This window comes from Anguilla rostrata, chromosome 3, assembly GCF_018555375.3.
Source record: "Anguilla rostrata isolate EN2019 chromosome 3, ASM1855537v3, whole genome shotgun sequence".
In the NCBI taxonomy this organism is placed as follows: Eukaryota; Metazoa; Chordata; class Actinopteri; order Anguilliformes; family Anguillidae; genus Anguilla; species Anguilla rostrata.
This window is the reverse complement of record NC_057935.1, coordinates 62,459,044-62,482,683: the sequence shown is the minus strand read 5'-3', so window position 1 is coordinate 62,482,683 and position 23,640 is coordinate 62,459,044. Positions and strand designations below refer to the sequence as shown.

At 45.6% G+C, this 23,640-nt stretch overlaps 3 protein-coding genes across 8 annotated transcripts in view; 2 read left to right on the top strand and 1 right to left on the bottom strand.

The window, feature by feature from the left end:
• The window catches only part of mcf2a (MCF.2 cell line derived transforming sequence a), a 29,830-nt gene extending 22,835 nt beyond the window's left edge, over positions 1-6,995 (top strand). For all 6 annotated transcript variants that reach the window (XM_064329181.1, XM_064329180.1, XM_064329179.1 and 3 more), the window contains 8 exons: positions 327-419; positions 531-609; positions 830-893; positions 2,309-2,418; positions 3,021-3,133; positions 3,531-3,637; positions 3,771-3,874; positions 4,645-6,995. In XM_064329181.1, the coding sequence (XP_064185251.1) occupies positions 327-419; positions 531-609; positions 830-893; positions 2,309-2,418; positions 3,021-3,133; positions 3,531-3,637; positions 3,771-3,874; positions 4,645-4,685 (711 nt within the window). In that variant the 3' untranslated portion in view covers positions 4,686-6,995. The remainder of the gene's footprint in view (positions 1-326; positions 420-530; positions 610-829; positions 894-2,308; positions 2,419-3,020; positions 3,134-3,530; positions 3,638-3,770; positions 3,875-4,644) is intronic.
• Positions 6,996-7,010: 15 nt separating this feature from the next.
• On the bottom strand, positions 7,011-12,865 carry f9a (coagulation factor IXa). The gene is made up of 8 exons (XM_064329184.1): positions 12,703-12,865; positions 11,279-11,448; positions 10,691-10,715; positions 10,075-10,188; positions 9,365-9,499; positions 8,897-9,231; positions 8,662-8,788; positions 7,011-8,077 (listed from the first exon to the last, which is right to left on the bottom strand). Exons 1-8 carry the CDS (start codon positions 12,761-12,763, stop codon positions 7,494-7,496), a joined length of 1,551 nt encoding a protein of 516 aa, XP_064185254.1. The 5' UTR covers positions 12,764-12,865; the 3' UTR covers positions 7,011-7,493.
• Positions 11,691-23,640, top strand: part of fgf13a (fibroblast growth factor 13a) — a 125,218-nt gene continuing 113,268 nt past the window's right edge. The window contains exon 1 of the mRNA XM_064329187.1: positions 11,691-11,809. The gene's annotated coding sequence lies outside the window, so the exon portion shown is untranslated. The remainder of the gene's footprint in view (positions 11,810-23,640) is intronic.

Sequence of the window (23,640 nt, the reverse complement as noted above, 5' to 3'; positions counted from 1 at the left end):
TCCTACAGCTTAAAACACTTATCCTAGGTAATACAGACTCCCGCCTACAGCTTCAAAGGCATAGATAACCTGGTGGGACCACTGATCGTGTCCAACCACAGAGGGGGATTTGAAGGGTTTTCTCAGAAACTTGAATCACTTTTTACCAATTAAAGTGATAGACTTTTTTTAGCGGTTAGTTTTTGTGGAAACTCTTTGAAAGTTTGCTATTCTACACAGATCTCAGAGGCACATGTTGATGTGCTGTTTAATTGTTTTGAGGCCACTTTAATTTAAACTTCAAGCAGAAATGGGGATGTGTGTGAATTATGTATTTTTCTCATCAGATGAGTGCAGTGGGAATCACAGAGAATGTGAAGGGTGACGTGAAGAAGTTTGAAATCTGGTACAGTGGAAGAGAGGAAGTGTATGTGGTGCAGGTATAGAGGATTCAGCCATTTCCTGTCTACACATTTCCTGAGGAATATCTACTTCCTCTGTTTTGCCTGTCCTCTTGTTTCACATGTAAGATCTCCATTTTATTTCTCCAGGCGCCATCGGTGGAGGTGAAGCTGGCCTGGCTCAACGAGATCCGCAGAATTCTCACCAACCAGCAGAAACTTCTCCGAGGTCTGTGCTGTGTGTTTTAGAGCTCAGATACTTTCGCTGGGTTTTAGAGGTCATGGGTCTGTACTGCGCATTAGCTAATCTACCTTAGTCTGAATTCATTTTTGTTGTACTCCTTTGTTTTTCACACACAACTTTGAATGTCGTGTTTTAAAAAATGCTTTGGGTGATTTTAATTAATTAAAATTAAATGGATCTCCCTTTCTCTTTCTCTGTCTCTCAGAGGAGTCCTATCAACACAGCCCAGTGTCTGATCAGATCCAGCTCTCCCCGCCACTGTCAGACAGGTGAGCTTTCTTCCATGTTGCATCTCACAGCAAAATGATTGTCTGTGTTCTCCACCATCTGTATAAAGGAGTTCCCTCACTGTAAACCCAGTTCCTGCTCCTACACATTGAAGCAGTTTGTAGTGTCCGGAGGAGAGTAACAAGCTGCCAAGGCATTCTTCATTAAAGGCCTAGTGAGTCACTGTTTACCTCACAGAATTAAAAAATGTCAGATGAAATTTGTGACTCAAGGTAGCTTCTTGCTTCCTCCGGTTGATGCCACAAAACAGTTCAGGATGCATCTGGTACGTTTGGTCAAAACGGTTTTTCTGTCACACGACTCAAACGTACAGATCCCGCAGCACTTTGTCAGCCATTTTGTAAGAGATGAGGCACGCGCTGTGGCGGCCATGTTGTGAGGTTGAAGCTGTGCCTGGGCGAGTGTGTGAGGGTGAATGAGTGGGAGGTGCAGGAGCGGGTATTCGTGGTGTCTCGCTGTGCCCACACTCGTGGTGTCTCGTTGCCTTGTCCCGCAGGCCCGTGTGTCCGTCCGGAGGCGTCCGTAAGGGCTGCTTGCCCACGCTTGCCTATGCGTCCCTGTCGGCCGATGTGTTTCTGTGTCTGCGTGCCCGACGCCCCAAACACCAGTGATGCTCAGTGTTAAATTCAGCAGGATGCCCCTCCACCCCACCCACCCACCCGCCCCCTTTCCAGCGGCAGTCCCGTGCAGTGTTTGGGAGGTGACTCGGTGACCGAGGGCTGCTGCTTTTGCATACTGACCGTCATTGCACTCCCCCCCCCACCTTCCTCCTCTGACTGCCACCCAACCTTCTCCTCCTGTCTCTGAGGAGTACTCCTAATCTGAAAACCTCCCAATCTCCATGGCTACGCAGCTGACCCCCGACCCTTCCCCACACCCCAGACATGGTACCCAGAAGAGATTTTTGCGCATATCTTTGCAAGTTCTGCATTGTCAGCTTTTGTTTTTGCAATGTGCATGAAGGGCAAATATAAGAGGAGATGTTTTGGTTTAATTTTCATGGTAATGTTTTTCATTCCTGCTGCCAAAGCTAACCATACTTTTTAAGGTGGGGCTCGCTTTTTGAGATCTTGTCCCCTGGACCTTACAAAACAAGCTGCTAGTTTTTGGATTCTAATGTGGAACCCCCCTAAAAGACAAAAAAACATTCAACTAAACTTTCTGACTAGGATCTTGATAAACCGAGACCACATTCACTGTCATAATTGGTTCTGCACCTGAAAAACAAAAACATGCACTGCTTCTACCAGAGCCTGTCACATGGTCTCTCTTTCTAGCAATTTATGAGCAGAATGGCATCTGGTTGTGCTGATTGGCTCATGTGTACTGCCATGTGTGTCATGTGACTGTCCCTCCCCTGGCTTCTCAGCTTGTCTGTCTCGCCCTTCCCCCGCAGCAAGCTGCAGAGGTCGTCGGTCAGCTCGGAGGAGACCGAGTCGGGTCGCACCAGCCCGGTCCTGCTGGACTCGCTCGTCTTCTCCCCCCAGCACCAGCCCAACCGCCGCAGTGAGTCCGCTCCGTACTCCATCCAGCAAAGCGCGGGGCGGGTCCAGTCTGGGACAGTCACCACAGATTACGTATTCTAATCAGATGGTCAGCTCCTGCTTTCTTTCTTAACAACAGGAGTTCTAGCTGCTTTCCAGTGCTGTATTAAAAGCACACAACATCCATTGCTAGAGAATTGCCTTGGTTCACATCCCCTTAAATGATATTCATAAGATGCATCAAAATGAAATATTTTTACTGAACAGTAGGGAGGCACAACTCGAAATATTAAGACATACAGTACACATACAGTATATTAATATAGAGCTGAGTATTTAGTGGGACAACAGAATTGGTGCCTTTGAAAAGAATGGTAATGTTGCTATTCTCATCTGTAATATACAGCTTAAAATGTATTCATCTAAAAATGGATTTTAATTTTTATTCATCCCTTAAGGGATCTGTTTTTATTAGCTTGATCTGCCAAAATGAAATGGGAAAGATAAAACAAACATTCTTTTTAAAAAAATAGTAAAAAAATCCAAATGATTAGTGAAGTTTTTGAAAATGACTTCCGTGAGGCTGAGTGTGATTTGGTGTTCCCGTTCCCGGGTCATTACCAGGCTGGCCGGGTGCCTCTCGCTCGGTGGATATCTGTGAGGGCCTGGAGAACTGGAGCAGAGCCAATGACAGCTCCAATCTGTCAGACACTGAGGAGGACGACGCGGTCCTGCTGGTGAGTGAAACCCTATTGGGCGACCTCAGGACGCAAAGGACTGCGTAATATTTAGCAATATCGCAGAAGGAAGGCCAAAGCCAGGGTTTGTGCACGTCTCCGGCACTTCCAGCTTCAGACTCATGCGAGCAGTGGGATTCTGGGACTCGTGGTCTGTGGGGTTGATCCTGCCTCTCTGCCAGGTGAATGCACAAATACAAATGGACTTATTAGCCAATGCCCCTTGAGTACTGGATTAACCACCTGATACTGGATTAATCTGGGCTAAAGCCCTCAATCCCATGCACTTTTGGTCCACTTCCCATCAGCCCTTGGGAAAGATGCACCTGCATTTGTGAAGGCATTGTGAGGAAAATCATGAAGTGTAACCAATTTCTTTGTACTGTCCCCCTACCAGGTCCCAGGCAAGTACAGGGCCTTGGCTGACTGTCAAAGGCCAGATGACTTCATCATAAAGTGTGGTGACATCATCCAGCTGCTGCGGGAAGACAAAGAAGGGCATTGGTGAGTGCCCTGCAAAAGGAGCAGGAGATGACAGCCCCCCGTCACTGACAGTGTCTTGAGAAGCTGTGGATTGACCATGTGAGAGCAATCACACATAGTTATCCAGCTCGTGCTCTGGTGCTCTCTCTCTCAGGCTGGTGAAAAACCTCAGTCGCAGACAGGAGGGCTGGATCCCAGTCGGAAGCCTGCAGCTGATTCTGGGTGACAGCGCCAGGCTGCAATCCAACAGGCTTGGAGGTGAGGAGCCAAACGTAGGCCTTAGAGTGTCTTGGAGGTGAGGAGCCAAAAGTAGGCCTTAGAGTGGCTTGGAGGTGAGGAGGCAAACATAGGCCTTAGAGTGGCTTGGAGGTGAGGAGGCCAACGTAGGTCTTAAGTGTGCACGGAGTGCCCCAGGGTGTCCTGGGATTTGTGTTCACCCGGACACCACAACCAATTGAGAACCGAGGAAAACAGGTGAGGTGTAACTAACAATTAAGAGCCAATCATCAAGGAAAACCAGCAGACCCCCAGGTTCAGGCTACATCAGCACTGATGGCCTTTCATGCTGTGGATAAGAACTGTACAGAACTGTGCTGAACAGTATCTCTAGGAAACAGTCACATTTCCTGTAACATTGAAATATACAGGGCGATATAGCGATATAGCTCAGGAGGTAAGACCGATTGTCTGGCAGTCGGAGGGTTGCCGGTTCAAACCCCGCCCTGGGCATGTCGAAGTGTCCTTGAGCAAGACACCTAACCCCTAACCTCTAACTGCTCTGGCGAATGAGAGGCATCAATTGTAAAGCGCTTTGGATAAAAGCGCTATATAAATGCAGTCCATTTACCATTTACCATACAGTAATATGGGATTTATGTGTGCCGTTTGTCCAGTGTTTCCTGCGTAGCCACTTTTATAAATTTATTTTTGCTCTGTGCTTTATCTCATCTGTCACACTATCATGTTATTGCGCATTTTTCTGATTGTGTTTGTCTATGCTGTTTACATTTGTCCCTTTTTTTTTGCAGAACCACCATTTCTGAAAACCCGGAAGTTGAGCACTCCCTGATTGGGTGGTGGCCCTCCTGCCTCGGGCCGCACAGAGCGCAGGACCGACCGGGACTTGAGGACACAGCCGAGGACTCTGGGATAGCTTTCATTTACACCCATGCAGACCTTTTTCCTGGTGGGTCCACCGGCGGCCAATCAAGGCAGAGCAGAGACGCTTTGGGTTCTGCGTTCCGACAAAAAGGGAAGCAGGTCCAGAGCAGGTCTCCCAGGAAACAGCACAAAGGAAGGTCTGTGGTGAAGACTCTGTAGGGCTCATTTCAGATCTCAGAAACGAAGGAACCAGGAGCCCCAGTTCTGCAATAAAAGCACTTGGTTGAGGCTGGGTTTATCAGACCCAGTTTTGCACTGAATTCCCTGGTTCAGTCGAGATGGGACCTTTACAATGTTTAAGACAGAGGAAATGGGGAGGAAATCATATACTAACCAAATATGAATTTAAATCCACCCGTTTGGAGCGAGCGGGGGAGTGGGGGGGGGGGGGTGAATGGGGACTGAATTACATCCTGTACACTCTTCTCCCGTCGACAGTGAGGTACAGGGGTTCACCTCTGATTCCCTCCCATTAGCATTCCATTACTCTGCGTGTTCCGGAATCCGATGTGAATTCAAACATCTGCAGCATGGACTGCTGTGACCACGTCAACTGACTGACCCTCCCTCACACACACTGTCAGACTGGGTCCTGGATGTGTTGGGGAAAACCCGTTTCGTAGAAGAACATCAGAAGGACATTCATCATTTTACAATGTCATTGACAATCTTTGGCCAGTTAGGATGGCTTATTGTCTCCAGAATAGGGCTCCAATAATCTTCCCTTCGAATGTGTTGTTTTACTACAATCGTGTTTTGTATCATCCAAGAAAACATGCGAAACCTGTTTCTAATTTTGAGTGATTGTCCTGGGATTCATTTAAACTCAGTACATACACATGCACTTTTTGTTTCCACTACAATTCATTTCCAGAAGGTAACCAGCTCAAACAATCTCCAAGGGTTTACCTGCCAAAATGTGCAGTGCCATAGAGGCTTTTGTCAGTCTTTTGTGGTTTTAAAGTGTTTGATCATTTCCTTTGACATGGTTAGTGTTTTTTCAGCAATACTTTAACAGTGACTGAATGTGTCCCGTTCCCGACTTCAGAAATTATGTACTTCAAAGGCACTTTAATTAAGTAGAAAAATTATGATGCAACAGCTGAACAAAGACAAAAATATATTTTTAGGCTTCATGAGAATATGCATGAGTGACAGCAATATTTTCTGCCAAAACTTTTCATTTAATTCCCCCCCTCCCATTTCCTTTTCAGGTTTCTTTGCACCGTAGTTACCTCTGTGTACTTTGATCAATGGGAAATTGGTTGTACAGGGTCTCTACAACATGTGTAAATGCTTACACATGAACATCCCCGTAGTCATATATTTTGCAATTCCAAACGCACTTTAACTCAAAATCTTCATCATACATGGCAGTGGGTATGGCCTTCGTGTACGCGAGTCCATATTTCAGCTGCTTTGGTTCCTGCACAATCGGCAGTTTTTTTTCCTTTGTGTTTCAGGCAAATTTGCGCGAACAGAAGAGAAACGTGCAGCGCATACCCTTATCTCTGTTCTTCGCCCACACAAAAGAAAGCAAAACGTGCTCCACGCGTATCACCGTGCTTAACCTATTGGTCTCTAATTAAGCTCGATCGTACGGCAAACACGAAGCGCAGCCACGGTGTCGGAACGTTTAATTAAATATCGATCGTGGCCCGAATTTGCCGCATCAAATCAAGCATGGGCGGCTGCCTTTGATATCACAACGTTTGAAGTGGAAATGAGGATTAAAAGCTGCAAGAGCAGCTCCAGAATGTACACATTGTATATGTAATCCATTTATTTATTTGCCATTGAATTGTTCCCTCTCAGTGTGGGATCGCTGTGTGGCCTTGTGCGGTTATATTTAGTCTGTTTGTGTACCGATCGGGAAATCCTGTTCCAAAGCAGTCTTAGACTATCAGTTTTAATAGATAAATTCAGCTCCGTATCTTTTCCTTACATTCAAAATGCTGCAGGTTTTGCACTGAAGTCTAGCGATAATATATGCAGATAAAAAAGCTTGAAACTACTGTCCGTGGGGACAGGTGCTGTATGCTCCTTTCTGAATGTGTGATTTTGGAGAAAATGCATGGCAATGCAGATGCTATGTACTGGGCAGTTTTTGTGCTGTTGTTACTGTATTGTTGTATAAATGTAACTTATCCGTCAGTTTTAATTCTTGTACAGCTTCTCTATTGTATATAAGAACAAATTAAAAAGTTTATAACAAAAATATAGAGCCATGTGGTCGATTTAGTGATTTTCATTACCACACACCTGGTTTACTCTTGGTTGCCTATACATTGAAAGTTTTCCATAAGGCCAGTCTTGCAAACTAAATGTTAATAGGTTGACTACAGTTGTGGGAAAGCTGTGTTCATTTCATCTTCTAGTGAACATCCCCATAAGTAAAAAATTTAGCCTATGGTGTAACAGTTATGCATTGTCTGGGCATTTTGTTACCAGAGTCTTCAAGGATTTTTGACACTTTGAGTGAACATTATAAGCACAGTACTATCAGTGCACACTGTTGACAAAAAAATTACAGCATCTATGTCAAGAGTAGGGCCCTACAGATGTGCTGCTCCATCACTAAAATACACTAAATTGGTACTCAAGACTTCTAGGGTAGGTCCTCCTTAATGGCCAATACTGGCAAATAAATAACTTGTACTCTTTTCTTGTTGTTTGGCTGGTCCACAGGGGTCGCCGAGGGTCAGAGGTCAGGAGTTTAACTGTCGGGGTGACTATCTATGAGCTGTTCCTTAGAGCGGCTGGTGACGTGGCGGATCCAGCGGTAGTAGTGGGACACGCGGGTGTAGACGCCGTACTTGCCCTCCCTGGCGCACTCCTCGCCCCAGCTGACGATGCCCGTGAGGAACCAGGTGCTGTGGTAACGGTTGGCATGGGGACCGCCGCTGTCGCCTTGGCAGGAGTCCTTCTCCTCCTCGAAGTAGCCGGCGCAGAACATGTAGCGGGAGATGCGGTCGCTGCTGCTGTCCTTGCACTCCGTTCGGTCCACGAAGGGCACCTCCACTTTCTGCAGCACCGGTGACTCTGCTCCCTGGAAGCGCACCCGCCCCCAACCGCTGACCGTCGCCATGGAGCCCGCCTGCACCAGCGACTCGGTGAAGTCCTTTGGCCCCAGGCAGATGGGCAGGGCGTAGTCAGAGAAGCGGATGGGGGTCTCCAGGCGCAGCAGGGCGATGTCGTTGTTGTAGAGGTTCATCCGGGGGTTGTAGTGCGGGTGAAGGCGCTGCTCCGCCACCTTGTGGTCCTGCTCCAACCCATCTGTGTGAAGAATGTTGTGCTCTCCTGTGTGGGACAAGAGGCGAACCCTCACTGCCTGGTTCCCGTCACATCCGTCCTGAATTTGACTAGTAATCACTGGTGTTGTCCCTTCTTTACCCCTACTATATTTCAATTTGGAATGCCCTTTTTTTGTGTGTTCCCATTTCAGTTACATACAAGCATACACTCTCCTCTGACACAGATATGAAGCTGCTGCTTCATTTCACTCCACAGCGTGCCAGTCAAACTCACACAGACATTGAGATGCAGGAGGTAGCTTGTCCTGGTGGACTGTGGGTGCATGACTGTCCAGAGGGAGGTGCTAGTGAGTCATAAGATCCCCGTTGATACCTGGTGAACACTATGGCCAGGTGTGTCAAAGTTATGGCCAAATGCTGATTCAATCCAGTCACAAATCCAGTAACATCACATGCAGCAGAGACTATGGCCGAGTCTGAATCAGCACACTTGCCTACTATTGAGTATACAAGTTGTTTACTCAACAGTAAGCAAGTGCGCTGATTCAGACATGGCCCATGTGAGTGAATAGCATGGCCAGCGTGAAGGGGAAGTGATGGCTTAACAGACAGGAAGTGGGCGTGTCTTACCCACTCTGACGATGAGGGACTTCTCTCTGCCCTCCACCAGGCAGTGGGCGGCTGTGATCACCCAGTACTCGCTCAGGATCGAGCCCCCGCAGAAGACCACCTGAGATGGCCTGTCCACCAGCGCCACCTGGAGGTAGAGGCGCACAGATCTGGAGCCTCAAACTGCCCACACGTTCCAGAAAACACTCGCTCACTCACGCACGCACACCCCCACCTCCGCCGACGAAAAACACACCTGCCACGGGATCTCCCCCTGGACCACCTCGTAGCCCCCGATGATGCGCTTGTCCACGGCGTGCTGGGCAATGATGGTGGGCAGGGCGGGCCGTCGGACCCAGAAGGGCAGCTTGCTGCGGGAGGGGCTCAGGGTTTGGGTCTTGCTGGGGGTGGCGGGGGTGGTGGTGCTGGTTGTAGTGTTGAGGGCCTGCTGCGTGGTGTAGAGTGGCTGTTCAGTGGTGTTCAGGGGCTGTTCAGTGGTGTTGAGGGAAGGGTAGGTGAGGTTCACAGGAAGCAGAGACCGGGAAAGCACAGGGAACGCTGATCGAACAGGCCTGCCACAAGAGTACTCTCCTGGAAGCAAGTTGACGAGGCTCAGACACGTGCACACACATCATGCAAACACATGAAAAAAAAGAGGCCAAACATTGAAATGAGTGCAGAGTGAGGGACTGTGGGAAGGCGTCATGGTAACCGGGGAAGGCACCCTCAGGCTCGCAGTCCATGCCGTCCTCTGCCAGCCTGTACCCGGTGGCACAGCCGCACAGTCGTCCCCGCTCCAGGTCCATCTCGCAGAAGTGCATGCAGCCCCCGTTGTTTACATCGCACTGTCTCACCGTCTCTGAGTGATGAGGACATCGCACTCTCAAAGGATTGGATGGTGCATTCGATTGCATTTCAGCATTTAGCAGAATGAATCTTACCCAGAGTGATTTGCACAGATTGTAATCCAATTGTACAGATGTTTATTTTTTACTGAAGCGGTCTAAGTTAAGTACTTTGCTGAAGAGTGCAACGGAAGCACCGCGACTGGGTATCAAATCCACAACTTTTGAGTTACAGCCTGGTACCCTAACCCTAATACTACACTGCTGCCCCACAAAAAACAGATTTTAGCTTTATTTAACAAGATTGGTCAAGTGAGATATTGTGTGTTTCTGTAGCGATGTTTCTGTTAGAGAATCAAAGTGAGTAGGAAATGTAAGGGATTGCATAGCCAATCAGGGGGGATGATTTTGTGGCCACAAGTACAGTATAGGGCCAGTTTTTTTGTAGGAATTTGACCAGTATACTGGGATTACCACTCCTGCTCTGTCAGAAAGTGTCTTTCCCATAAATCTTTACTGGCCACAGTGAGTCAGGACCTCTTTAATGTCTCATTGGTCAGGTTGAGGAGGGTGTTTTCCCATTACTCACCTATCTCACAGTTTTGGCCAGTGAAGCTGGTGGGACAGACGCACACATACGACCTCAGGTCATCTTTGCACTGGCCTCCGTTCTGGCAGGGGGAGGACAGGCATTGGTTGGAATCTGAAAGACACATCGCAACTCCACTTAACAGGTGAATCTCTCAAAACACGCTGCCCGCAACTCAACCATAAGGAATAGAATGCACAAGACTATGGGCCGGGTTCATGGGCATGGATTAAGCTTAGTCCTGAACTAAATGGAGTTTTGTAAGGAGAATCTCCATACATATGTGCCTGCAAAACTGGCCCTATAAAAATAGACCAGAACATAAACAGTCTATATAGGTTCGTTATCATGCCTACTATCTTCAGACTGTCTAGCTCTGAGTCAAGTCAGTAACTGAACTGTCTGTCTGAAGTTCAACCCTCAACTTGCTGAAACACACCCAACGCTGAATTCTGTAAAGCCTAACACCTAAATCACTGACATTACTCTGAGCCTCAAGGATGCAATGCCCTGTTTGAAGTCTGAGAGAGGTGTTCTGATGCAAACATCTGACTAACAGCTAGGCAGATCTGTAATTTGTGCCAATTCTGCGATCAATCATTAAGCGAGTGCTTACCTATATAAGTGACCCAGAACTCCAGCTGGAACAGAAGGATCAAAACGGCATGTTACATCATTCAGTTCCAGTCATCTTAGTGACAAAACAGAACTTCCACACAAGCTCTGCTCAATAATCCCGCAATCAACAAGTCAGCAGTGAAAGCCCTACGTCACCTACAGTATGTCACCAGATGTCCTGTTTGGTGTGGGACAATCCCAAATTTTGACCCTTTGCCCTGTGTCCCACAAGGACAGACGGTGTCCTGCATTTTAAATAAAATAATATTGTCATACCCCCATGCTGCCCCCTCTCATCAGTCAAAAATATCCACAGCACCCATTCCCTCCTGTTCAGCAAATGGCTTTCCCTTGCTTTGTGTGGAGTATCCATCCAATCCTCTCCCACAAAATCACCCCGCATGTCCTACTTTTGAACAGTTTGAATCCAGTCACCCTGTGTGTGAGAGAGGACACCTTTACCCGCCTCTGTTGTCCAGGCCCCTTCCTAACCTTTACATGTCCAGTCAAATATTCCCCAAAAAACTGACAATGGCCAGCGAGCTCCTGGGCAGCATCTGTGCCGTAGTGAAAAACGGGATCTCACCGTCTTCTCTGTGTTCTCAAAAACCTCCCGCGCCTCCTCCAGGTTGCATCTCTCCTCCAGACACTCCCTCTCTAGGTCTCCCTCTCTCACCTCCTCAAACACTCCGGTGTTATAGCGCTTTTGCCTCCTCAGGACAGTGTCTGCCACGGTCCGCGGCAGAAACACTGAGGCTGGGGGAAGAATAAACGGATGGGATTATCAGATCTTCCCCTTCTCCTATTTTACTGAAGGGTACAGTTGTAATGCACCACCGCCAGCCTGCGTCACAAGCCCAGTTGCCTGACCATTATATCACACTACTACCATGTACTCTAATAAATAATCATGAACTCCGCAGCGCGGGTGTGACGATGATGCTTTAGCCACACCAGTTGTTTCCACATTTTTACCACAGAGGGTTAGGCTACTTGAAGTTGTAGCTCTGTGATTTCAACTGAGAAACGGGATCACTACGCGTGCGCAACAAGCCGGCGCGGAAGTTTTGCACCACTGCAATCGGTGCCAGGAAAGTCACGCTCAAACTAAGTTCTGGTCAGTGTTGCTTTTTAAATTAATTCAACAACTATACAGTATGAATTACTTATATTGCTATAGCCCTCTGAATTACAGTAGTAGGCTATACACATCAAATCACACAACGGCACGAAGCTAGCGTCGGCTGAAGTTGGACAATGAAATGCTACTATAGCCTGTAGCTGCCTAATGGCGTCTCAAAATGGTTGATGATTAGGTTTGTAAGATCGCTTAGTTAGATCATTAATACTAGGTAAAAATGTGTTCATTATTATTACTCTTAACTCAAGCATACCGTATATTTGCTGCCTTTTCCAAAATTACCAAGCTATACGTCAGTTTGAAATATGCTATCGCCATTTTTATTTTGATTACTTCAGTTGCAGCTGTTTTTTTTTTGTTTGTTTTGTTTTGGCGGAGTAGTATTTTTTTCTTTAGCGCTGTTAGTTGACACGCCTGCCCCTTGTGTTTGCGGGCTTTACCCCTCATCCAGACAGGAGCATGCTACGTTTGTACGCGTGGAGTATGCGAGGAGGTAATCACAAATCGCCAATGTTTAATCATTATGTCTTCATTTGTAATTGGATAATATTCTTAGCCACAGCTTTTTATCACATACACACATACTGTGAATTGTGCCTGCACCCAATGGCCTGATTTAGCGGGTCGTTAGTTATCCTCCATCTTGCTTTTTGAGCAGGTGATGGCATCTCTGGTGACGATTGTGTAAAGTTACTCTATTCTTGAACTGTCCTTATCAGAGTGTGGTTGTGTTACGGTTGTGTCTTTGGTCACTTTAAACCTGTTTTCAATCTTTACTAACACTTATGAACGTAGACCCCCATTGAGCTATGACCTCATTTTTAATTAATGCGAATGTGGGAGAAATGAGCGAGTGGTTTAGTTCATACCTCCACAGCTTGGCTCCAACACCAGGGCCCAGAGGATCAGGGTAAGGAAGACACCGGCCATGCCTGCTCAGATGTCCTGTCAGCTCAGCACCACACTAGAAAATGTTCAATTCAGCGAGCCGCTCCAAAGTACAGACGCTTGTTTACACTGCACCCACACTGAAGGTACTTGGCCTGTACATTTGAGTGTGTGTGTGTGTGTGTGTGAAAGAGAGAGGAAGAGGCAGAGGGATCGATAGGCACGTGTATGTTTGAATAAGGTTGTGGCCCAAATCTGGATCCTCAAATGACTTGGATTGAGAGAGACAGTACAGTGCCTGACGACCCTAGTGGTGCTCTTCTCAAGGCCCATTTAACCAAGGCAGTCCAGGATTTAATACTGATCTGAACTGCACATTTCATTTTGTAAGTTCAAGCAAGACAAACGGGGGTTAACTAATGTTACACATCAGGGACAATAATGCTGTCTTTATGCTTTTACTATTAAATATCTGTCTTGCACTCTGACAAGACAACAAGGTGAAAAAAATTTCTATAGTTTATGATATGCCACTACATATAGGATCCACATTTATTCTGCCCATTAAAATTTGTTTTTTTAAACAATAGCATACGTTGTCCACCAGATGACGACAAAGCTCAAGTGAAACGTTGGTACGCAATCAGAGCTACGGTCAGCGATCGTGCTCAGGGACACATAGAGAGCTAGGAGAAAATGTTATCCTCATTCAGATGTTGAGATGAAGTTTTTGCAGTGGTAGCAGTGAGTGAATGGTTGTGTTGCCACATTATGATAGAGTAGCGCTCTGTCAAGGGTTTATTCTTCTCTGATGTGTGTGGGATGGGCTCGCTCCTCACAACCTGCCCAGGATAAGTGGGTATAGATAATGGATGGATGGTATGTTCTGTTATTAAATAGCCTGATTGACTAAGTTACAGGTAGTATACTCATCAAGCTGTCTTCAGCTACTCTGCTCAGTACCTGCAGTTAAAATGGAATGAAACATGGGCTCTGTAATGAGAAATAGCCGGGTCTGGTGCTTTCAGATATGTAGGAAGCGCCTGCGGTGAGAGCAAGGACTGTTTTATGTCCTTTGTTGTAGCTGCTAGATGCCTTTTTCCTGTGAGTTTCAGAGAAAATTTGCTATCAATTTAACTAGCATAGCAGGCATTTATAGTCAAGTCAATTTAGCCAGACATGTGCATTCAGTATAATCTACATACTATGTAACGTTTGCACAAAAACAAGCATAACCTACGAGAGTCAAAGAGAGCATTTCTCTCTCGCGCAAGAGGTTTTTTCATTAAGAAACAATTGCCGATTCTTCTGTTCTCAATAACAATAACAATCTGCCATCAATAGGAGATTGACATTGCTATCTATGTCTGGTGTGGTATGCCTGTTAACGAAGTTCAATATTAAGAGAGAAGTCTATGACTGTAGCACAGAGCTGGCTATGAGGGTCTGAACTCAATCCGTACAGCATTCCTCAGAGTAAAGATCTGGCCTACAGTGCTTAACCACCGTGTGTGAGGTTCTGACTGTGCCAGTCAGCGTGCCATCAGAGTTGCCTTCAGGCTTTGTTCCACTGCAACTTAGGCTCATCGAGTCTCTGCATCAATACTAGGGGGTCAATGAGGGCATTGATATTGTACGGGACAGCCGTGTATGATGGAATGTTAGCATATTTCGTATATATTCATCTGAATCAGGTTGGACGGCACTGAGGTGGAGGATCGTTTTCACGGTAATGACATGAAACGGCAAACGCAGTGGAAGTGGTGGAGCGACCGCACTGGGAGCACTATAGCCGCTCAGAGGAAATGGAGCCGTGGGTGGTTTCAGTGATTCAGTGTAGGATGTCAGTGCAGGTTAAATATCACTGCATCCTGATCATTCTTTAGCCACAGAAGACAATATCTACCTCCTGATAATTGATCCCCCATCCTGGGGTAACCACAGGGATACTCAGATTGAAAGTCATATTGACTCTGAGCATTCATATTTTATAATGCCATTAGAGGCGTAAATTATTTACATTAAAGTAATTAACCCTGTTTACGGCATTATTGCTGCTAATTATCCTTAACCAAGATTGGTGAAGATCACAAGATTGATTGACATGACAAAAGGGTTTTTGTCTTGTTTTTGTCCTCCAGTAAACTCTGTTGTTGGTGTTTTCTCTCTCTCTCGGACATACATTCTTTAGTTTGCTGGCACATTTATCTTTTTTCACTGATGATAATGATTTTTTCCCCCTGGCCTTGCATAATGCAGCAGCCAAATTTGAAAGCGGGAAAATAAAGTAGTGATTGCTGTAATTGACATACCTTTACCGTTGTGTGTGTTAGTTTTACTGTAGAGCAATTAGTTATTTACACTTTAGTGTCTACAGACTGTTAAAGACTAGAGGAAAAGAATATGACCTGCATGGCAAAAATCTATGAATCGCAGTGAGATGACCTTTAGCCTTTTAGTGAGGAGAAAGCACAGCATCTTAGATATCAATCATTTGACACTCTGTGTTGTGTTTCTTTGTTAAGAGGTGTTCAAATCAATGTATCAATCTGTTCTTTATAAATGCGCAACATTATCTGAAGTGCTCACTTTTTTATGTACACGCTATACATCAGACTGTTTATTTTGGTCCACAGGTTGCAATAATTATTCTGAAATACAAAATGCAAGGGAAGCAGGCAATGCCTTAATTGGTTTCATTTATTTCCTTTTTATTTTAAATGCAACCTCCAGCCATATCATGATTTCATTTCATATATATCTATGCAATTTTCTGAGGGATTAAAAGCCCATTATTTGATTACGTTTGGCCTCAAATACTCAAAATTCAATGAGGAATACATGCTTTATGTTGCATTCATTTTACAGATGTTCTCAACCTGAGCAGATTACAATGGAGAAAACATAAACGCATCCACATGAGTTATAAGAGCCATGCTGATATAGACCAGGCAAATAATACCCATTTCCCAGAGGCTGTGCATGTGAAAAGTGATGCATCAGCATTATTTGACCCTGGTCTGGTAAACAAGACCCTTCTTTCCTCATGATCATGTGATCATTAAAGATTTAAGAAGCTTAAATGTCAGCACATTCCAATTACGTGGTTACAAAATAATCCCGCACCCACCGCTTCCTCATCATGGACAGGGCCCGGTTTCTGACATCAGACACCGCGGGGAGCTCAGGTGATGGGGCCGGATGGGAACAAGGAGGGGGCGGGACAGGAGCGGGTGATCTTTACGCGGTGGGGGTGATTGATTTCCTTGCCACGCTTCTTTTTGGCTGCCATTCGCCCGTCATGGCAGGGTATCCATCTTGGCTCCAAAGAGATTAGTTTCTGCCGCGGTAGATCAAGCTAAGCCAGGAAATAGTAAAAAACGCAACGCTATTGTCAGTGCTTATCGATCGAACAGTACTTCTTCAGCTCGGGAGGCAGGTGTGGCACTGATACCCTGGGGTTGTGAATTTCACGTGTCACGCGTTTGAGTTTCATTCGCTGTTCAAGGTCCTCATGTGGGAGCAGAATCGTTTGTGGGGAGTTTATTTTTATCCCTGAAATGCGTGAGTTTATTTGCCTTTGTGTTTTATATTATCTCAGTGACTGTAGGTGAGCAGAGTCAAATTTATGTGTTCTCTCAGTTGCTCTCGACAGCAGAATTAAAAATTTAATTTGTGTATCCTCATGGATGCCTTGAGATTGTTCTAGTCTTGGGAGAATGGGGCTTCATCTGGCAGTGATAGTGCTGCTAATGACTTCTTTGCCGCTGACATGAATCAACCAAAGTTTTCTCTCTTCATAACCGAACTCTGACAAATCAAATTTGTTTGTATAGCGTATTCTTACAAACATTTGTCACAGTCCTCTTTGCAATGGGCTCTGGCCTAAGACCTCCACAAGAGAAAGCCAAGGGCGACAGTGGTAGATAAACTCCCTGGGTGGGACAGATCGGAAGAAACCTTGGGAGGAACCAGACTCAGGGCGGGGAGCTGGACAGCATGGGGTGTAATGTACCAGCCACGGGTAAGGCATGATAGCTCCACCAATCATGGGCTTCAGAAAACCTGAGTCTCCTCTATCGTGAGGGTTCCAGAAATAAGCCGTTGTAGTTAACATACAGGTTTACTGAGTTTATGAGAGTCTTTGCCTGACAAGCAAAGGGTGACATACCTCCTCTCTGGTCAAACCACCTCAATGAATTTCTGAACATAGAAGAAGACTTTTAGGCTATGTTTAGGCTGGCACAGATCTGGCCCAGTTCTGATTTTTTTCAAATCTGTTTTTGTCTGCCTGTCCACATTTATAATTGATATGCTCATGTACATTCAGATGTGTTGCGCTTTCAAACAACACAGAGACAAAGACAGAGAGAATGATATGTGAAGTTAAGAAAGCGCTTGAATACAAAGTCACACACCGGTCACAGGATCCACAAAATCAGAACTGAATTTAGAATCAAATACTACATACAAATGTGGTCAACTGACATTTTAAAAGATCTGTTTTGTTTCATAACCGATTTGAATCAGGTCTATGGCAGATAACCTTGACAGTCTGAACTTGACCGTAAACCCATTTCACCTGATATGTCTGTAGGGTTCATGTTGAATGCATCCACCAGGTGGCAGCATTGTATATACAGCCCAACCACCATCCACCGCTGTCCACTACTTTACACAGGGCTCTTGTAGTCCTCAGCAAGGGTGCCAACCTGTGCAGGTTGGGATTAGAGACTGTGGTCTAAGGAAGAGCTCTACATTGCCTGTGTCAATGAGGGGAGAGCTGAGAGGGGAGAGCTGGGATTAAAACCACTCGCCTTGTGCTGGCAGAGTACTTTGGTTTAGCGAAATACATCTAATCAGCAAAGCTTTATTAAAACTCTCACTTTGTCTTTTTCAGTGCGACTCTTAGCTTTCTAATCCTCCTGTGGTTGTCCTCTGAGCCTTGCCTGCCATTCATTAACCGGATAAATACAGTAAACTCTTCTTACATTAGTGACAGCGCTGTCATCCAACATATACATGTACGTTACCCAAATCCCAGACAGTCTACCTCATATCTAATGTTAGCCAGAGATCCAACTGCTTACTTGGTTGTAATGAAAATGTACTGATTGTTCCTCAGCCTGTTATTTGATTGCTAGAGGGGAACAGCCTTGAGAAGATTTGTGTGGCGACAGAAGCATGATGAAAGCCTTAAAAATGCCGGAATTAAATTGTCATGTGGACCTTGGTGAGGACAATATTTTAAGTGATTGACAAGTTTGTTTGGAGTGATCTGGGCAGGTCCAGAGATGAGGGAGGTTATTTCCATCACCATCTGATATATTGTGTCTGAGGAGTGTGTGTATGTTTGTTTGTGTGTGTGTGTGTGTGAGTCCCAGTGCGTGCGTGTGTGTGCACACGCATGTGTGGGTGTGCTAGGCCACAATGACATGGAAAGTTGAGTAATGTTCTCCACAGAGCATTAGGGACTACTTGTATTTTTTAATAATTGTGGTAATGGTGTAATTCATCACCTGCAGCTTTGAGATAAAAACCAAAATATTATATAGCCTGTTTTCACAGGCTCATATCCCACCCCCCTCCCCCCCCCAGAAATAAAATGCCTTGTGTGCATTTCAGGGAACCCCAACATTTAGGCATATACAATCAACATGGGTCTGTATGCTTCTTGAGTGCGAATAGCCATAGCCATTGATTCATTGCCCGTTCCCTATCAGTTTGGTGCACAACGTGCCCATTCTATATCATGCATAGCACTGCACTGAAACAAATAAAAAAACAGATGGTGCCATTGTTTCTCAGAGCACAGTTTGGCTGTCTCATTCTCACACAGATCCAGGCATCAGGTTGGAACTACAGGTAGTAGTCATTTATTTTTCCATGACAGTGCTGCCCTAGATTTCATTCTGTACATAGCAAATCTGGGACATTCCCACAAGCAGTACAGGAACACACCGGGGAATCGCCCGTCCTCCGGACCAGCGGAAGCCTGGTGAGACGGACCTGAGAGACCAGATTGTGGGCTTCCAATTCCGAGTTGCAAGGGAAAAAAAAGGCTGCAGTGACAGCGTTGCCTTCCAAGAAAAACAGGCCAGAGATGGAGCAGATGAGAAACTGCTGGATGAAGACGAGGAAAGTAGATCTTCATCGCTCTATTTGAATGTTCTCTGCAGACAGAGGGGCATTTTTTCCACGTCTCGGATGCAAACACTTAATTTCTTTGTGCTGAGCTGAAGAAGGCAAGCCATGGTCCATGTGTTTTCTGATGAGCCATCATATAGTATTTACTTAAGTGCATCGCCCTGACTTTTACCCGAAGTACCATCTTATACATAAACTATCATCTTTCTGATATTGCTCACGAGTGGTAAGTTTCCTTGTAATGCCAAGCAGATGTTGACAAAAGGATTGTCACCAGGTAATGACAATCTGACCCTTCCAGTTTAAAACCCTTTGTGCTGAGATTTTTTTTAGCCCCTTTCTAACCCCTGCAAGCTGGTGTATTGTCTTTATGTGGAATCAAAATGACCTTTAGCCACCATTTAAAGCCTTATGTTATGAAACTGGATTTCAAAATGGCAAAATGCAGCTGGCATTTAACACGACAGAGGAACTGTAAGGCTGCGTTGCTATTGGGAGGCAGCTGAGCCTTGGGAATGAGCAAATACACCCAAAGGGCAGGCCTGAACATAATCAAGTTAGAGTAAAGAAAGGGGGTAATTACAAGCCTATGTATTACGCATATTTTGGGGAAGGGAGTAGAGTGCCAAAACACACACAAACACACACATTACAAAAACACTGCTGCTTGCAAGTAGTCAAAACAACCTTGACCAAAAAAAACATGATGTTTTTAATCTACCCACTATTTTTACGGGCTGTCTTTTCAATTTTTAGAAAAGTAAATTGCTTTTCCCTCCAAACAAAGAGTCCATTGTGTTGTAATCGCACATTGTGCACAATAGCATAGCATCAAAATGCATTGTGTTATATACTTATGTGCCTTTTCCAAGGAAAGCTTACATAACCTGCATTTTTCATGATATCACTTTATACAGTGAAGTATTTTGCTAAACCGGTTTGCTTTAAGAACCTTGCTTATGGGTACAACAATAGTGCCCCACTGGAACTCTTACCCACAATCTTGTGATTAAAAACCCTTTTTACCGGAACCTCTATTAAACACCCCTGCCCGTGCTGATACACTGTGGCATACTTAAGTCTTACTGTGCCATGTAAGCAGAGGGCTATGGGGGACACCATATCTGGGGTCCAAAAAAGCAAGACCCCTCCGCCCCCACCCACCCAAGAGAGAAGACTGTGAAGGACGAGGACCCGGCCTTCGTTTGGCATTCACACTCTGCCTCATGCTGTTATTGGGTTTCTGCAGTGTCACGCCTGTGAAAATCCACAGCGCCGCGGTCCCTGTTTCACACGGGCTGGGCGGCACGCAGTCTGCCTTGGACGGCAAAAACACGAGGAAAAAAAAAGCTTCTGCCATCTTCTGTCATCTTTCAGCTTACGTAAGAGCCCCGCTGCTCAGAACCGCCTGGATGGATGGAGCTGACCGCCTCCTCCAGACCCAGCGCGGGGACAGCGTGGAGACTGGCGCACAGGTGGCAGCTTCTATAGCAAAGCGGGGGATTAAAAATTCATGTCGAATGTGATCGGTCTTTCCATGGAAGACACTCGCAATCAGGAACCCCAGCCAGAGTGGAGCTCCCTTTCAGAAGCTGCAAGAGCAATGGCTGTAGCATGGAATAAATTCATCCCTTTCATAACATTATGTAATTACTAGGGAATAAAGTGTATCCACACATTCAATAATTCACTATGTTTTTATTTATTGTCTACTTTTGTGTATGAACGTGTGTGTGCGTGCGTGTGTGCTTTCCTCTCCAAAGACCAGGACATACTGTAGAACCCATAATGATAACCATCAATTGTTTGCTAGCAGCTGTAGGAAGGGCCCCTTTCATTCAGCACAGCTATCAGTCAACTTGCCTTGTGTACTCTGCGTCAGTCCGGATTCTGGTGTTATTTTTAAACAAGCATGTTAGTGCGATCTATAGTATTCCATATTTTTGTCCTTGAAATGAAGTTACGGTTGTCGTGACCAGCTGAATTAGTATGAACATGAAGTGATTTCATTGTCATAGTTGCTGCTATTGTTAACATAATTGGTGTGACCAAGGGTTCAGTCCCTGTGTTTGTTTATGGGAGTCTCGGGATCGTCCCACAGGAACATTGGTGGTGTGGGCATCATGTGATGCCAACCTGCAATATTTCAGCCTCTTTGATATAGCTGCTCCAATGAGTGGCAGGGTTTTACTATAACTGGCTGCAGTTTTGTTGACGATAACTGTTAAGGGTCACGCCTTTGTTCTTTACCCAATAGGATGTGCTGCTCATTTTACACTCTCTTTGTATAACAGTTCAATATTATTTGCTCACCTCTAAACCTCTGTTCACTGGCCAAAAGCCCGCAGGCCTCCAGAACTGAAAAAAACAGAACTGGCCTCCACGCTGCAGCCTGCTGGATTAGCCGGCTAACATTGCGGCCGTATTTGTAAAGGATACCTCCCATTAATTATCACCATCATTCTGAGTATTTGAAAGGGTAGTGTTTCACCCCACCACTGCCCCCCCCCCCCCCATTTGCTGCGTGCCATCTCATGCAGTAGTGCTTACGCTTTTGACATTTAAGAGTTTCTGCTTTGTGTTTTTACCATATATATAAATTTAAAATTCTTTGTTTAATCTCCACAATGACAGTCACATTCACTATGTCTCAACCTGAAGAGTTCAAAGTCCTCTAAGCATCCCGATATTAAACGTGCATTTCACAAGATATCAGAGTCTGTGACATCACATCCTCCTTGTGGGCTAATCCTCCATCCGCTTCCTTGTTTTCAAACGGTCAATTTTGAGATGGTCACTTTGGCCCTGATCTATTCCTGCGGTCAGCGTGCGTTCCCTGAGGTGGAGCCAGGCAGCAGGATTGTGTGGCCCGAAAGGGAAAATGTAGAACTGGAGACCCTGCACTGGGAAACGATCCGTGGGGGTACCAGATCCGGCTCTCCAGCTCGGCCCTGCTTCGGTGTTACAGGACGGCCTCCGGAGGGGGTCTGATTTATGGACTATCACATGACTTCAGACGAGGACCACTGGGGATTGTCATAACACTGGCCCTTGGGTGGGAACAGAGTGGACCATGGGCAAAACGGGTTGCATAGTTTTAAGTATTAATCAGCAGATTAAAATACTATATATACATTCCATTTCAATGTAGACGACTCAGTTCAGTCATTAAAATGAATACATTTGATGCCACACTGCAGTTACCAGTGAAGTTCCTGCTGGTTACTGACCTTTGTTTTACACCCAATTGTCACGGATCTGAAAGAAACTGTTTGACCCAGGCGAAAGATCAGTGTTACACTCAAGCATGTTCCCTTCTCACCTTGATACCACTTACGAACCACAGCCCCCCAGTAGAGTGGCGGTCGTACAGGGGACATGAATGTGCAGTCAAACGTTAACCAATGGCAGGCCTCGAATCACTCCTGTACAGAGCGAATCGTAATGTTTGTCCTCCGTATGTCAAACGCGAACAGGCAAAAAGCCCTGAGAGGCAGAGAGGGATGGAGGGAGGGAGAATGAATGATGGAGGGTGATTGAGGGGGGCTGGGGGGATGGGGCTTTGGGCTTTGGGCTTGGGGGGGGGGGCTCTGTGCTAAGCTCATGTGAACTGGCCAAAAATAGCTGTGTGTTACTGCCCTCTGCCCTGTGTTATACCAACTCCCATTTCCCAGCTTGGCAGTATGTGTGCATGTTTCTACATGTGCTTCTGTGTGTGCCCGTCTGTGTGTACGCATGTGTGTATCGTCGGCTGTGTTGACAAGTAGTTCAAAGATATTTAGCCTCCTTCCCACATTTTTCTGTGTTGTAGCATATTTTTTATTTGGATTCTTAGAATAGGCTTTATAAGCAGATGAGATGATGAATGTAGTCATGAAGCAGTTAGAGTTACATATGCGAATGTGAAATGGAAGTTAGACTAACCAGTGTATTACTGTGTATGGGCGTTTGCTTGTTTGTGCAAATGACACATCCAATCTGGCACTGTATTCACTGTGCCCTTGGCCTAGTCTTCATTTATTAAAGTCCTAAACTGAGTGTTCAATGGTTTTTTTGTCATGTAATCACATTAAGCCTTAATGTGACCCTTGTGGTTTAGTATTGGAATGCTTGGTCACTAAAGTGCAAGGCCTGTGCAAAGAAAAATGTGTCATTAATTATCATCAAGTTACTACTCCTAGTATGTATGTTGGTTGGCTGGTTAACCATATTCGTCTACTGTAGCTTATGTAACGAGTTGGAGATTTGACTGAGTCCAAGGTGAGATTTGAACCTGGGCCTCTGACTTGTCCAAATATTTCATAGGCAAACAAGTTAGCAGTCAGCTAAATGCAAAGTCGTCCCTCGCCAAGGGCAACAATGTAATTTTTTTATTTGAGCATTGCTTCGCCAGAGAGTGTTGGTTACATCACGGTAACCTACTAGTAGCCCAGCCACACCTGCCTCACTTACAAAAGCAAAACTGAACACTCAATCCATGACCATTCATCCCACAGAAGAACATTCAATTTAAATTTGGTTTCAGCCATAAACTACCTGGAATAACTCGAGATGAGGAATGGGGCCTGCCCTTCTTTTCAGCTGCTTGACCCCCCCAAGGTCCAAAGGTGGATGTCAAAACTACAAACTGGTTTGATCCCAGTCCGCCATACGGCTATAAATCACAGTCTGTCGCCCATATTTGGAATGAAGGGCACTTCTAAGCTCCGGGGGATCATTGGGCCGGATTTTGGCCTGATCATGTGACAGCAATACGATGTCCCTTTGACCCC